Source organism: Psittacula echo (genome assembly GCF_963264785.1).
Source record: "Psittacula echo genome assembly, chromosome: 9".
In the NCBI taxonomy this organism is placed as follows: Eukaryota; Metazoa; Chordata; class Aves; order Psittaciformes; family Psittacidae; genus Psittacula; species Psittacula echo.
The window spans coordinates 3,236,383-3,253,279 of NC_137745.1; the positions used below are offsets into that span (position 1 = coordinate 3,236,383).

General features: G+C 39.6%; 1 protein-coding gene across 1 annotated transcript in view; it reads left to right on the top strand.

The window, feature by feature from the left end:
• Positions 1–1,485: 1,485 nt before the first annotated feature.
• SLC6A11 (solute carrier family 6 member 11) overlaps positions 1,486–16,897 on the top strand; it is a gene marked incomplete at its 5' end in the record, with an annotated part of 95,270 nt that continues 79,858 nt past the window's right edge. Inside the window, 4 exons of the mRNA XM_080625429.1 lie at positions 1,486–1,705; positions 5,481–5,615; positions 5,777–5,917; positions 7,389–7,479. Coding sequence (XP_080481555.1) covers positions 1,486–1,705; positions 5,481–5,615; positions 5,777–5,917; positions 7,389–7,479 — 587 coding nt within the window. The remainder of the gene's footprint in view (positions 1,706–5,480; positions 5,616–5,776; positions 5,918–7,388; positions 7,480–16,897) is intronic.

Below are 16,897 nucleotides of genomic sequence, written 5' to 3' on the forward strand. Positions count from 1 at the left end.
GAGTAAAACACTGGTGATTACAGCTGCAACCCAGAGTTTGGATCTGAGAGAAGATCTGAAGCTAGAACTCGAGTTGGGTCTTGCCATTGGCCAAGGAGAAGCTGCAGGGATAAATAATGCAAGAGAGATTTAGTTTGGGTTGAGAAACAGGGGCTGGAAATAACTGTACCTACCAAAAAGAAAAATAAAAAGTGGGAGGGGGTAATTCGATGAAAACCATAAATATATTTGAAATATTTAATTAAATCCAAAACAAACCAGTTTGTGTTCTTTGTCCCTGTTGAGTTTGATTTTTAAGCAAAACCTGTCAGAAACGCCCATGTGGGCTGTTTCTGTATTTTCTCAGTGTAACTGTAAAACGCCTGCATTTTTCCATGCTTCCGAAATATTACCCCCACGTTTTTTTTATCCCTCTCCCCCTTCCCAGCTGCAGTTTATGTCATTGTCATCCGGCTTCGGCGGGTCCCCTTTTTAAAGCTGCCAGGCTCGGCCTGGGCCCGGCCCAGCCGCCCGCGGGCAGCGCCGCAGGTGCGCAGGCAGCCGCGGCCGCGGGCCTGTCGCGAGCAGCCTCCACTCGCACAGTGGGGATGCGCTGGGGATGCGCAGTGCTTGATCCCGGTGGCTTTGCGCGGGACGGGGGAGTGAGGATCTGGGGATGCTCGGGTGGTGATGCCGCGAGGAGGGAGAAGTGAGCGGAGGGGCTGGCGGGACAGCCTGAGGTGGGCGGGGGGGGGAGGCGGGTGTTATACCATCCCTCCGGGGAAGGCTGAGCATCTGCAAATTCCGGCTCCAGAGCGCGGGGAGCATCATCTTATATCCTATCTTATTCCCGCCGGGTGGCAGCCGCAGAGCAGGACGAGGCTTCCCGGCTCCTGGTTATCCTAACGCCGCCAGCGCTATCCCCGCCCCGCGCCTGCCGTGCAACCGAGCGGCGGTCCGTGGAGTTCCGCCGGGAGCCGAGCTCCTAGCTAGAGACCCTGTCTCTCCCTCTGCAGCGCAGGGACAGGCAGAGCCCTGGGTGAGTAGTCCGGGAGCTCCCTTATTCCTCCAAGCAGGCCAGATCCCTTCAGGCTCCCTTCTCCACATCCCTTTCTTTGGTGCCTGGAAGGTGGAGAGAGATCTGTTCTCTGGTAGGTTAGTTAAGTTGGGATCCTTGCTTGAGGAGGGATTTTTGAAAGGCTTTACTGTCTGCACCTTAAAACAATATTGTATTATTAAGTTGTCTGTCTCAATTTGGAATTTTTCCCTTGTATATGAGCTGCTTTGGGTGTTTTGCTATCTTCTCCTTCCTTTTCCTTTTTTTCCTTCTTTACAACTTTTCCAGCCTTACAGAGTTGCCTCTTTCACTTTCACTTGCAAATTTATGCAGCTAATAAGAAGCCAATGATATGCTAAGGAACTTCTTTAGTCATTGAAGGTTATTACTAACAAGTGATTCAATACATTTACATGTTTCTCTCTCATTCTCCCCTAGGCTGAACAGTCATGACAGCTGAAAAGACTATTCCTATAATTAATGGCAAGCCAGAAGATGCTTTGGACCCAGAAGCCTCAAGTACCAACCTCGTCCACATCAATGATAAGAAAGTTCATGAAAGAGGTCACTGGAACAATAAGGTTGAATTTGTGCTTTCTGTGGCAGGGGAGATTATTGGGTTGGGAAATGTATGGAGATTCCCATATCTTTGCTACAAGAATGGAGGAGGTAAGATGGCTTCATATGTTGATTTACAGCTTACCATAAGCATGTGGGAAATAAACAGTTAAGAGTGTTTTACAGTGATTTTTTGCACTAAGAGAGAAGTATTCAGGATTTCTTGTATGTGCGGATAGGGAAGTATTAAACATCTGACAAGTAAGAAAAAGATCACTGTGTTTCTCTTTCCTTCTCCTCTCCAGGTATTGCATGGTTTACTTGCACAAGTTGCTTTTGTATTAGTAAATTGATGTTTTTTCCTGTAAGTTTTTTAATGCAGAGGAAGCCAGTGTTCTGTTACAGTAGTACACTGTGGTTTCTTATGCATGTGAATACAGACCCAAGCATAGCTAAGTTTACCTGCTGTAGAAATGAATGTAGCAGTTTATTTTTCACAACAATATACTTTGAAGAGGGTAAATATTGGTTTTGATAATGCTACAAAGATTACTTTTTTCTTTGTCATGTGAAAATTTCTGTAACTCAACCATACTTCTGTTTCTCATTATTCCGAAATCACTACATGATGGTAGGGGAAGATGTAAAAGGTGCCTGTTACTCAAAGAAGAGAACAAACCCTATAAAATTTAGAGTCAGAATGTTATTTGACAGAAAACAGACTTAACTTCTACAAAAGTATAACATGTGGCATTTATTGGTAGTAGTTAAGTATAAGCTATTTAAGATATGTGACATTTAAGAATAAGCATGTCAGCTATGAGTTGCAAAGCAGTTGGGGGGAAAAAGTCAATTAAAAATGGAGTTTGGAATTTTGTGGACTGGATTCAACGTTCTCCCCACTTAAAGCCTTAATCAGTGTTAGCGTAAGAGTATAGGCTGGGACAAAAATGTGTTCAGTGCTGACATGCAGGGATCTGTTGCTTACTGGGTTTGTTTGCTAACAACACTATGCCAAATTTCTTTCCCTTGTCCCTCCAAACCCAGGCACAGTTGTCTGAATTCAGGGCCCATTTTGTCTGCTATTTCTGTAAGTCTATTACTGCTGTGGAAGATGTGTCCATGGATTGTAGCTCCTTTCTTTATAGATCTGTAACTTTTATGTGCATTTTGTATGTATATGCCAGCTTGTCAAAATGTGAGAAGATCATTTTTAAGGCTATAACATTAGGTAGAAAAAAATTCTAACTATGTTTTGGGTGACTTGGTGAAAAACTAATTTCTTTAATACCATACTTGAATCACTACTCTGTTCTTAAAGTGTAAAATTAATGTGTGTGGTTTAATTGGTCATGTCCTGGCACCATGGGAAATTTGTCATTGACTTCAGTTTTATTCAATGAGGACTTGGACTATGACCTGTGTTTTTGTAACCCTCTGGAATGCCCTGCTGAAATTAGACCAGAGTTGGACTTGTTTGATGCACCAGATGTAAATACTGAAAACTACTTGGTAGTAGTAAGTACATCCTGGTAAGATAAATGAGCTAGTTGTTTCATAACTTGCTAGATACAGAACAACTCTAGAAGCAGTAGTATGGAATATCTGAGGTCTGACCTCTCTGTTGTACTTAATCTAAGTCATAACGGGTAGTGTGGGCATAAGCTTCTATAATTTCAATTTGTTCTTAGGAATATTTAGTGGGTTTTTAAAGGAAAATTAATTTCTCTGCATGTTTAGAATTAGATATTTCTTGGAATGTGATCTGTTTGCAAGCTGGAAACCTGACATCATCTGTTTTTTCTTGATGTATACCTGTTGCAGAACAGTGTTAGAAAAGAGAGTCAAAGCCAATACTTCCGATTTCAACAAATTGCCATGTCAAACTCACCATGATCGTGCATATGAGTGGGTCAAGCTGGATTTGATAGTGGCCAGCCGTTTAGCTGGCCTATAAGGATTCTGTTCAAACCATTTGTACAGTAGATAAGAGAGAAACCATGTTTCAGTTGCAAGGATGCCATTCTTTGGGAAAGCCACATGTGTTGCTTGAGATGCATCTGAGATTCAATTACAGGCAGCTACTCATGAACAGATCTCTCTTGATGTGCTGAGTCTGAAGAAAGAAACTGCAAGTCAAAGCATCTGTATTTAGTTGCCTAATCTAAATGACTCAAGTATAACAAATGTTGCAGATTATGGGGGTGTTGTGGAATTTGGGATCTGTGGATTTTTTGTTATTTGGGTTTTTTTTAAGATAACGTATGGGTACCTATCCCATCCATTTGCCTTGTAGTTGTAGACAGTTTCCTGAAGTATAGTCAGAAACATTTTGTTTATTGTTACTATTCTGACAGATTGAGTATCAGAGAGGTAGCTATTCAGGTACTGTTCATTAAATATTGATTGATTTTCAGGCCTCTCACTGAAGGGAGAAAATGCTACTATTGCTAGCGCTCTGTAGAGCTGCGGAACATACGCAGTGATGGACAGCACTGCAAAACACTTCTTCCTAGGAAAGACCACATCCACCCCAGTTTTTGTGTGTTCAGCGTATCTTGTGTTGATTTGAAATGAACTGAATTATGGAATGCTTACGTCATTTAATGGGAGCTTTAAGTGAAGTTCGTTAGTGTTGTGGGGTTATTTGTTTGGGAGTAAGTTGAAGCCTGGATACAAGGCATTATGTATGTTGTGCTAAGGTTTATTTTCATAACTTAATTAGGCAGTTAATGCTTTGTGATTTTCTTACCATGTCAGGTAAATTATTCTGTACAGTACTTTGCTGCACTAGTCTGCCTGGTTAAACCAGTAAAACTTTCTTGGTGTAAGTAAAAACAGCAGAATCAGTTACTTTGTGCTTCTTTCTCAGTACTTGTTTCCTTCTGGTTCTTGTTTCAGTCTAAACCAATATAGTCACTTGCTTTCTACCTCATCCTTTGACTCGTCAGAAAGTCTGGAAATGAGGAAAAAAATTCTTTATGCCTTATGCATTAACAGATCCTCTACAAAGTAAAAAGGCTGTATTTTATTCCTCATTATTTAAGCTCAGTTCTAAATAGGATACCTAAAATCTACATCATTAGCAAATGACATTTTGCCTAACATCTATCTTCTCTCATTTTTTTGCTTTGGCACATTTCACAGCTGTGTTTTTTAGGTGCCATACCTAATAAGAGGATCAATCATGAAATAATACAATACTTATGCTATGTGTTACTTGATATGAGAATATTTTATTATTGTTAGTGAATATGACACTTTAGTATTGAATTGTACTCTTCATTATCTATGCTGGAGTTTACTGTCAGCAGCTGACAGCAATGTTTATGCTTTCTTATTTTCCTGCAATTTCCCATTAATTTTTCTAGCTCATAAGGCCAAGCCCTGCTTTCCTGTTTTTGGTAGTTTTAAAGTAGTTAAAGTAGTGTAAGTAGTTTTAAAGTTTATTTCATTCGTTTTTCATGATTCTTATCATCAGGCATATCCAAATAACATACAAAGGACTTCCTGAATTTAATTTCCATAACTTTTCTTCATCCCTACTTTCCTGAGGAAGAGAAGGTGGTATAAACTGACATGATAACAGTCAGAGCAGAACGGTGTGACTAAGCAAGACTCTGGTCTTTTCTGTGTTTGAGGGACACATGAGACACATGTTCTGTACTGAGGAACTGTGGTCTGGTCTTTTTTAGCCCATGACCTTAGCCTGCAGGTTCGCTGCTGATGCTGGGGACCAGGAGTAAACACTTCATGCACTTGCAGCATGCTGTCTGAGAGGTGGATAACAGTCGATCCTTCCTTTATTAAGAAAGTTAATTTATCACTATGCTGCCAAGGAACTGTGTTCATTATAACAACCTGCTCCCTCAATGTTTGCTTGTAGGTGCTTTCCTCATCCCATATGTGGTTTTTTTCATTTGCTGTGGAATACCAGTATTCTTCTTGGAGACAGCCTTGGGACAGTTTACTAGTGAAGGAGGTATTACATGCTGGAGAAAAGTTTGCCCTCTATTTGAAGGTAATGAACAGTTTGTGTTCTACTGCAAAAGAATGCATTGAGTTTGAAGTAAAATAAATAAGTTGTATCAAAACTTAAGATTTACTTAAAGTGATAAGCATTTGTTTTTAATTTACCTGTAAAGTAAGTTTTTCTCTTGTGTCTCACTTTTCTGTCTCTAGGCATTGGATATGCTACCCAAGTTATAGAGGCACACCTAAATGTATATTACATCATCATTTTAGCATGGGCTATCTTCTATTTGTTTAACTGCTTTACTACAGAGCTTCCTTGGGCTACCTGTGGGCATGATTGGAATACAGGTATGACCTCAACAGAGATTATTGCTATGCAATTACTTCCAAGTAATTGATTAATATATTAAAATGTCAGGAACAAAACTATTCTTGTAGAAAAGTCTGTGGAAATGGGCCAGTCAAATCACACTGCACTATGACAAAAGGCATCTTGGAGTGAAGACTTATTTGTATCTTTTTGGCTTAGGCCATTGTATAGGCATTTGTTCCTGCAGAATATGTTGCCAGGTGGCAGAAGACAACTTTTGTTAATTCTGTAATATATTCCAGCAAAATCCCAAGACTCTCATTTGCAATCATATCTATGCTCCTGAATGCAGTAAGTGAATTCTGCTGAAGAGCTGATGACCTGATGACAGGTTACAATCTTGCTCTTTCACTTTAATGAAATCAGGAGGAGTTTGAATGGAGAGGAAAATATTAAATGTGAACTATGGATTTGTTCTTTATAATGCCAGATGTGGAGGGATACCGTCCATCAAGCTACAGTAATAATTTAGCCACATATATAACCCTTGCTGCATGCAAAGTAGCCTCTTACGTGGAAGACAAGGTGTGTATTTGTGAGGGTTTGCAGCATAGGGCTTTGCATCTGTCTGGTCATTGGTATTTTCATCTGCAGTGCAGTCTACTTATTGCACATGAAGATCACAAATGCCTAGGTGAGGAGTACATTCCAATGGCCCGTATTTCCATGTTCCTGAAGTTTTTGTGTTTATTCTCTATAGTAGTGCTCCATTTCAAGTCATGTATCAATTGCACTGTCTGTCATGAGTTTTATTCATTGGTCATTATCGCGTTCCTTGAGCACACCTAAAGCTACCTGAAATCTTGCAGTTTAGGTTATTTATGTTAGAAAACTAGTCTTGGGCCCAATAGATGTGGAAGGCTTCAGTGTCAGTTTTGGCAACTCTGAAAAGGAGCTTAGCCAATGTTGATCCCTGTTCAAATACTAAGTGTCAGCTCAACAATGCTGAGCTGCTTTGATCTCCTTTCTCTGTGCTAGAGATAACAATAAACCAGAGTGACTATTCACCTGCCATATTAAGGCAAAGTGGAAACTTGTTGCTGGTGGTTTTTCTTAAGCCAATTGTTACCTTTTGCCATTGAACCAGCAGCAGTTGGAGTATGTTGTAATTCCTAAGCAATTGCCTCAGCTTCTCAAAGTATTATTCTTCTGCCTCAGATATTTTATTGCCCCTTGCCATTGGAACTGTGCCTTTGGAAAGCATTGGAGTATGGAGGATATATCATACTGCATGGATGTTTTTCTCAGATAGGCTTGTAGTGTGGTGGTCAAAATCCAGTGTGGCAGAAGTAGCAGCTATGGCATTTTAGTGTCCCTAGAAATCCTTTAACCACTTAGAGAAAATGTATTATAAAACGGTGACCTAAAGGATACGTAAACTAGAAGATGCACAAGAAGAAATGTACTTACATGTCAATATAGCAAACTTCTTTTTTTGTTCTTTTATAGAAAACTGTGTGGAATTTCAGAAACTTAACATGAGCAACTGCAGTCAACTCTCTTTACAAAATGCCACTTCTCCAGTGATGGAATTCTGGGAGTAAGTGCACATAAGCTTTATGTTTGATCAGAATCTTCGTTATCTTCTGAAATTTTAATCGTTTACAAAAAATCAAATACCTTCTAACCCTGTAACAGTAATGTGAGTGCAGCTGGAAATTTTCTCATACAGCCGAAGAGAGTCAGGATGAGAGTTTAACTCCTTTTTTTAAAGGATACAAGGAAAAGAATTCCATATCCTGAAAGAACATAGAACAAAGTGTGCCACTTGCTTGGGAGCTTGGCTCCTGCTGCTGGAGGAAAGAACCTCAAACCCATACTAATGAGGAGGCAGAGGTGAAAGAAAGGATGATTTTAAATATTTCTTGGTTGGTTGGTTTGTTTGTTTGTTTCCCCAGGATGTTTCTTCTCTCAAGAGTCTGAGAGCTGCGTCTTCATCTTTGATTAAGCTAACTAATAGTTTGGCTTCTGTATCTCATTTTTTAAAGTTAGTTATTCAGCTAGAATAATGGGGAGTTTAACTCTCTTGTGTCTCCTTGATACTAATTTCTAGTAACAGAAGAGAGTTACGTCTTTACAAAGTATGACCTGCTTTTGTTACGACATGTATTTCTTCTTACCATAAATGTTTAGTTATTTAATGCTAAGTCATCTCACAATTTTAAGTGTTAAAAATTTCTGAGTTACTAAAATTTCTTGATGGCCAGTTCTAGTCTGATTAATTTTATTATTAAGATAAGGCCTTATTCTGAGGCTGTACATTCAGAGCTCTGTTTTCTGTTCAGGACAGCAATAGCTATGCTTTGAAAGGACCATAAGTTAAACCTATCCTTCAAGGGAGAACTCTACATTGATGTAATTTTCTTGAACATTAGCATAAGCTATTGTCCTTATCTCTGAACCACTATGTCTTGCTACAGTAGTTGCCTTCATCTTCATCAGTGGTAGTTGTTGCTTCAGTAAATAATTCTGTTTTATTTTAAAATAAAAAAGAACAAACCACATTAAACCTGAACAAGGTATGAAAATGCATATGCTCTCTGCTTAAAGCTCTCAATGATGTTGCATGGCTTCTAAATTTAAAATAGACATGACAAACTAGTTTACAAGTGGAAGAAAGAGCTTTATGAAAGATCAGAACTAATTTTGTATTAAAATAACTGGGATGAACAGAAGTTTATAATTAAGGTATAATGTATCAGACATAAATGCTCAGTAGAGGTCTTTGTGTATAGACGTGTAGTGCACATCACAGAGGATCAAAGCAAACACATTACTAGACTAGTTAATTTATCTGGCAAGTCATCTTACAGTATGTAGATGAGTGTTACCAGAAATGCTATTTTGCTTAGCCAGAGGTCTTTTTCATATGATTTTGCGTTACTCCTTCATAAGTCCTGGTGTCAGGAATCATAAATTTGAGAGACTCTTTTTGAAACACATAGTAAAAGGAGGGTTGTTGGGGTAGACTGCACAGAGCAGATGCTTGTTGCTATTTTCAGAGCTCATTTGTGTGAGAATCCTCATTGCTGCAATAACCAATCACAGGACTGAATTCATTTGCATAACCAGGTTCGTTACAATGCCTTAAGCTGATGTTTGTGAAGGGAAGGCAGAGGCTTTAGGTTTCTTCTGAAAAACCACACCATTCACAACTTTCACACTTTGCTGTCTGCCATGTCAAGCCTGCAATTGAAATTCCTCTAAGTTGTGGCCACATAAAGCCAATTTATTGAGTAAAGGGTCAGCTGAGGGGAAGAACAGTTTGGAGGTTGGATTTTTTCTTTTTTTTCTTTCTTTGTCTTTTCTGTTACCATTCGCTCTTGAGATAATCTGTGAATTAGAGTGGTAATTATTGTGAATAGGGATCCTATTTGTTTACTGCATGTGATCTCATTGACATTAGAACTGTCTTTACCCCCATTTAACTGGTTACTAGTAGGTTTTTTCCATCATCTGGGCTTGAGAGGCTCAACCCTTTGTGACTGGAAGCGAATCCAAATCCTCAGCTAGTTTGAGGATTGCAAATAAAGACTTCAGCCTCTCTGCAGAAATATTTCTAGCTTTTATTGCTTCTGTGGCCTTGGCTGCTTCTAAAGCTATTGCTGAAGTCAAACAGCAACTCACCCAAGTGTGGTGATGACTAAGAGAGAGGATCCCTTGCAGTACTATGCAGCTTTTCTGGCAAGTAGACTATGTAGTTACCCTTCCTCAGGTCTGTACAGAGGATATTATTTCCTTGCTTATCAACTAGTAGGTATAGACTCACTTTGTCTGGTAATTCAACATTCTTTAACAGCTTTAATAGCTGGGTCACACAGAGAGCCTATTTATTATTTAGGAATTTATTTATTATTTAGGAAGGCCTATTTATTGTTTTGGATGGAATGTTTGTTTGTTAAAAATAAGAAAAAAGTCTTCACTTCTTTCTATTAAGTACTGCAGTAGGTCCTAGGTGCTTTCTTAGGTACACTCAGAAGAATCTCATTCTACTTGCAAGGTTCTCAAAACTTAAAATATTTTAGTAAGCCTGTAGCTGATAACTACTTATCTGTAGCTACACAGTGAAAACGGTGTGATCCTGCTGGAGGAGCAGTAGGCAAAATCTGGGAGTTTGGACTCTCTTTACTTGGTTTCCTGCTTAGAAGTGTCTATTCCTGTTGATGTTTTAAGGTTTCATTTAAATTAGCAGACTTACTGCTGACTACAGATATCACTGTTGACACCTCTCTGAAAAATTAGATTAAAGGATTTCTTACCTTACTTAAAAAGACCTTGCAAGCTATAGCCATGAGAAGTTTCACATTCCATCTGGTGTACAGGACTTTTTAAGATAAGCAGCAAAATCAATCAAAATCCACTTTTTATTCTTCAAACACTCCAATGCTATGTTTCAATGAAAGACTTCACTTTTCATTTCATACTGGTGCCCAGTGTTCAGAGTCTGTTCAGTTAACCACCATTCATGGCATTTCTCTTATTCTAATCGTATAACTTAAGGAGTTTCTAAGAAAAAATAATAATCAGAATGTCAAGGTATAGCACATGGAATTTTTAGTGTCCAAGCTTTAAACAGTTAATAGTGGTAGCAGCAGTAAAAAGTGAGGCGTTGATAATTCTGGATGTGTTGAAGCAGTCCCATGAAAGAGAGCTGTGGCCATGGATAAGCCTGTGAAAGCACAGAGAGGACAAGATACTCCATTCCATTGTTCTGTATGCTTTTCTAGGAGAGGAAATTGTCTGGCAGGTAGAGGGGACAGCTCTTTGGGCTGCTACTCCAATTTGTCACCAGGGTCAGGAGTCTGAGGTTTTTAGTGCCTGGGAAGGGAGCTGGACAGACAGAGGGCCCATGGTTTTGTGGTTGATTCCACCTCAATAGTTTCTTATTGGCTGTATAACAACAACTTAGTCCTCTGTTAAAGAAAGTCTAGTTGTTGGCCTGTCATTCTCCAGACAGGGTGACACATCCTTAGCATTTCCAAGTAAAGCCTAGTGAGAAAAAACATTATTTTGTCTAGAGAAAAGAAAAGGGGCCGTTCTCAGCAAAAAGGGAAAGGCACAAACCCTTCCCTCACAAAGTCAAAAAGTTGTTCCTGTTTCATTCAGGCTGCAAATGACTGCAGGAGTCACATTGTGGTTAATCCCCACTACCCTATGAAAAGTCATTAGCAAATTGAGCCTGATCCTGTAGTGCTTAGTACCCAGAGACCTTCAGCATCTCTCAGAACTAGGCCCTTTGTGCATCTCTTGTAGAACACTGAGTTGTGCCAGACTTGCTTGTTTCTGTTCAGTTCATAAGAGGCCATGTGAAAACTGCTTTTTGTTTGGGGTCATGCGAGCCCTTCATCTGGTTTTGCCTCAATACCAGTGACTTTGCCTGAATTTGGTTGAAAGAAGTAAACGGGATAGGTGTCAAAATGCTAAGCCTGTTTCTTAAAATGGAGGGATTAATGTTACCCTAAACCAGGCAGATCTTCCATGTCTTTTGATTTTTGTCTTGAACATACATAACATTGTACATAATATTTTTACTAGGGACAAAACACAACCTTGAAGGTTGCCAAGTCAAGTATTTGGGTGTTAGGAAAGACTAGAAATAATGTGCAATTTAAGTTCATATCTTTCATGAATATGACCATCTGAAGAACTGCCTAATAATTTTCAGTAGATCTTGCTGGAGGATGGATAGGGAGCATACTCTGTGCAGCTTTCAGTATTTTGTTGTTCTTCTCTTTGTTCATTTTCATATGTTTTATATTCGCATCATTATTAGGTTCCTGCTCTGCTGACAAAGTTATTAATTTAATCAAGGCTTCCTGGGGTGCTCATGGTGCCGGTGGCTTCACAATCATAGCTTTCTTGATTATGTACATGTTCATTTATCTCTACAAAATCTTGATAAGGCCAGATTATTCCCATTTTACAGAAGTGGATCTGGGCTAGAGAGAGAGAGATTAAAAGCGCCAAGTATGAGAGGCCCAAGACGTTTTTTCATGCTACTTAGCATTAGGGTTGTGCAATTATTTATAATTAATTAATTTCAACTAAGAAACAAGAAAATGTATGCAAGTCAACTTTGTCCAGAGATACAGATCCAAAAAGTTACTTAACTCAAGACACCATAACTTCTGTTTACAACGAGTCACTGCTGTTTGACACTGTATGTTGTTCACTTGCATGAAACTTTAAGGGGGATTATTACTTTTTGTCATCTTTGGTCTAATGATGACTCAGTATTTAGAAGTCTCTTTTTGTTCCATTTTGCTTGCAAGAAGTAGCATACATATGTTCCACTCCCTTGAATGTGTTCTGCGTGGGGTGAGAATTTTAGCATCTTCTCTTGAACGCGCTCTGCTTTGTAACAAAGTCAAATAATGATGGAGTACAGACTGGCATGCTGAAGTCTTGCTTCTCAGGTGGTTGCCTTGGCCAGAAGCTTACAGGATCATTTTTCTCCTCTCTCGGTACTTATTTAGTTGCTTTAGGTCAAAGTGGATACTTGAGGACAAGAAAGATTGAGGGAGACTATTCTGCTACTTTACAGGTTACTAGTTAGAACATCCAGTTTGGGTTTTCGTGCCAATAAATATTTAATTGTTTATACATAGTACTAACAGGAGAGAGTGAAAGCTTCTTCTGAATTCTTCTACAGCAGAATAGAAGGAAGCTTGGCGGCCAGGGAGTTCTTTTGGTAGAAAGCCTTATACGCTTTATCAGGTTAAAGAGGGCTATGAATACGGGTTTCCAGCATGATGAGTGAGGTTTTGATTGTTCATTCCCTATCCTAGACTCTTTGTTTATGCAAATCCGCTCTTCATTCCCTATGTTTCTAATCTTAGTTCTGGACACTTTGAAAGGCCTCTTCAGAGGAAATCAAAATCTTAGCATGCTTTTGGGACACTGGGAAGCTACCTCAGTTTTTACCTTAATTCCTCAGTTGATTCGCTACTCCAGGGTATATGCTAGTGCCTGCCTGGCATCCTCACCACAACCATCCAGTTTAGTTTCTTTCCCTAGGATTGCCTCTAATCCTGCCATTCCCACATGCACTTCCCACTGCTGTCTCTTCAACCTCTTTGTTTTCCTAGGAAGTTCAAATTGGTCTCTGACTTTAAGTCAGGTATATTACTGCTTCCCACCTCCAGCCTGCTAGTCCCAGTCATTTCGTCCAGTGTCGTCCACTCCCCAGATGTGCATCTAGGCTCAGATGGCTGCTCCATGGTCTTCAGTCTTAACTTCCTAAACATTTTTCATCTGCTCCTGAAATCCATTGGCCAGCTAAACGCAGAGTGCCCTTCCTTCTGCTTGTTGCTTCATTCCTATCCCCATGCCTACATATTAGTGTGAGAAAGACTGGCCTCCTTGGCAAGTCTCAGCCAAGTTTAATATCAAGTGTCTCTAACTCCCAGGCCTCCAGGTGGTTTGTTTACTTGTGATGTTCTGCAACTTGTGCAAAGTTATTATGCAGCTTTAGAGCATTTTGATGGAGGAATCTAGGAAGACTGATCTCTTGGGGCCTAAGGATGCTGAGAGGGACTTCTCATCAGGGGCTGTAGCGATAGGGCAAGGGGTGATGGGTTCAAACTGAAACAAGGGAAGTTCAGGTTAGATATAAGCAAGTGAGGGTGGTGAGGCACTGGGACAGGTTGCCCAAAGAAGTGGTAAGTGCCCCATCCTTGACAGTGTTCAAGGCCAGGTTGGACAGAGCCTTGGGCAACCTGATCTAGTGTGAGGCATCCCTGCCCATGGCACAGGGTTGGATCTTAAGGTCCTTTCTAACCCTAACTATTCTATGATTCTATTCTGATGCAACCTGTAGGCAGTATGTGCTTTTCTTTTTTAATTCAAAGCTAAGGCTGTCAGTTTACTGAAATAAATGTTTTTTTCCTATGCCTGTGTTTTAGGTGCAGCCACAAATTGCGATTAATATTTTTAAGCTGATTATTATAAAAAACTTTGATTCAACAGTAGGAGTCTGAATAAACATAATTTGTAACCAAAGCCAGGATTTTATAATGAAAAGGTTTAAATAACAAAAACTTAGTGCTATGAGATGCACCTTTATGTTTTGGAAAAGTAACTTTAAAATGTTATGAACTCCTTTTCGGTAGTTGTAGGTACTTAAAGGAATAGTAAACTTTTCTTTGATTGTGATGGTGCCATGAACAAATCTTATCTTTCATTTTGCTACTGATTTAGAATGATGCCATTATTTCAGATATAGTTCATAAATCGTTCATTTCACTATTTAGTACTTAAAATATCTTTGGAAATTTGTAGCATTTGGTTTGTTCCTATGATAAAATATGGAAAAGTTTTGCCCTGCAGTCTTGGCAAAAACAGAATTTCTATTGTATAGTAAAGATCATACATGAGCTATTTAAATACCATTTAAATACACAACTGTCAATGTTCTAGCAATAATAATATTACCTACAAGTATCCGGTAGCACAGGATCTGAGTGTTGTGCTTAAAAAGCGGAGATGTTTAGGAGCTGTTGCTCAGGTATCCAGTTTTGCTGAGGAATGCTGATTTTTCTTTAAGAATCAGTAACTTTCAGGGCATTTTCATTACTGTTGTTAATGTAGGAGTCTGCGTTTAAAGACACGTGTATCTATAAGCGCGTGTCTACATGCGCCTTTTTTGATATTGTAGAAGAAGAAATATTGGAGAGAAGCACAGTTTGCAGGGAAATTAAAAAAGAGAAAAGAAGAGGACAGAAGATCTGAAATAGCAAAACCTTAGTTGTGCTGTGACAAGCTTGGCCAAATCAGGCAATTGCAGAACATGCCATGTTTTTTCTGGCTTCGCCAGGGTTTTTCTTGGTTTCTTATTGATTTTGTTGTTGCTATTACTTCTATGAGAGAAGACCTCTATTGAAAGGCTTCCTTCCTGTTACGCCTGGATTTGTGCAAATACATAGGTGAGCTCATTCCCTTCTCCAAGACTTAGCACATATAACCTCCTATACCTGCATCTAAGCAGAATTTTAATCTTCTAGAAAACTAAAAGTGAGATACGGTTGGTGACTATTGCTGCCTGAAATCAATTAGCTCCCTTCCATCGCTCCCCTTAAGTAGAGCAGTGTTCCATTCCTGTTCTACAAGGCTGCCCACTCCAGTAAGGATTTTCTCCACCAGTTTACCATGGGAATTGGATCTGCAAGACTAGATATGCAGCAAATAGCATGTAACTCTTCCAAGACACATTTTTCAGTACCTCTGGAATCCTTTAATTACGCATGTGGCTTTGCAAATAACAGACTGTCCTTTGCAACTGCCCAAGAATGTGTCCATTGGATTTGCTCACTGTCTTGAAATTAAGAATCATAAGGACCTCATTGCAAGGGGTTTTAGAGATACCCAAGTAACTGAAAACAACATCAAACAACAGTTCCATCGATCTGCTTCTTGGTTATCTCAGCATGATTACTGAGCAGAGCAAATAGTTCCATGCAATTAAGCAAGCCTGCATCTATTTTTGGCTCTTGAAAAACTATCATCACAAGGAGGGGGAAAAAATATAAATGTTTAGACACTTTTCTTAAGAGTATTTCCCAAGTGTGCCCTTGTAGATCCAGAGCATTACCAGAAAGGGTGCCTGCCTGGGTTTGTTTAGTCAAGTTAAATGCACAAAGGAGAGATGTTCTTGCTGTGCCAAAAAATGAAGTGAACATAGACTGGGGCAGGAGATGGGTGCAAATCTGAACAGCTTTTTGGTAAATGTATCACTTTATTTCACTATATGCTTATATGGCAGCAAGGAAATTGATTTGCAGTGTCAGGAGGACTTCCTGAGGAGACTCATTAAATATTGCTATGGAATTTCTATAAACATTACCAAATATCAATAGGTGCAGGCCTTGAAACAGTACTGCAGGAATAGTTGTCCTCTGTGGAAAGGAAAATGACCCGAAGTCCCTTCAACAGCTATTTTTCTAAGATTTCAACTCTGCTGACTATTGGTTTTAGCTTACAAATGAAAAGCTTTTTATTTACTCTTTTTAATTTGCTTGAATTTAAGAATCATACTGGTAGCTGCAAGTACTACAGGAGATTGGTATTTTAGGAATCACTGAATCATAGAATAGTTAGGGTTGGAAAGGACCTTAAAATCATCCAGTTCCAACCCCCTGCCGTAGGCAGGAATGCCTCACACTAGACCATGTCACCCAAGACTCCATCCAGCCTGACCTTGAACACTGCCAGGAGTGGAGCATTCACCACTTCTCTGGGCAGTCTGTGCCAGCGCCTCACCACTCTCACAGTAAAGAACTTCTTCTTTATATCTAACCTGAACTTCCCCTGTTTCAGTTTGAACCCATCACACCTTGTCCTGTCGCTACAGTCCCTAATGAAGAGTCCCTCTCCAGCATCCTTTTAGGCCTCCTTCAGATACTGGAAGGCTGCTATGAGGTCTCCACACAGCTTCTGTTCTCCAGGCTGAACAGCCCCAACTTTCTCAGCCTCCACTTATTACCAGTCTCCAGCTGGACCACAACTCTTTGCATGCAGCCATCCAGCCAGTTCTTTATTCATCAGGTGTCAATCCATCAAATTGATGTCTGTCCACTTTAGAGACAAAGAAGTCCCAGTAGATGTAAATGTGGACAAAGAACTTGCGACCTCCTGAAATAGCTGCAAATGTACAGGAGCCTTTTTATTCTTTATTGCCATGTGTCCCTGCTCCTTTATAGTTTCACTTCTTAGGGTTTTTTTGTATTTAGGATTTAGTACAGGGCCAGTGAGTATGACAAATGTGAAAGGTAATTATTTATTTTCAGGGATGCAGTCAGGTAATTGTTTCATATTGTCCTGTCCTATGTGGACGAGTTAAGAGCTTAGCATCACTCATTTGCTACATGAGTTTGTAGCCAAGAGCTCACTATGGACTATTTTACCAAATCACAGAAGAGTTCACAGTATTTTGTGGTCTGTAGTTCTCATTTTATGAACAT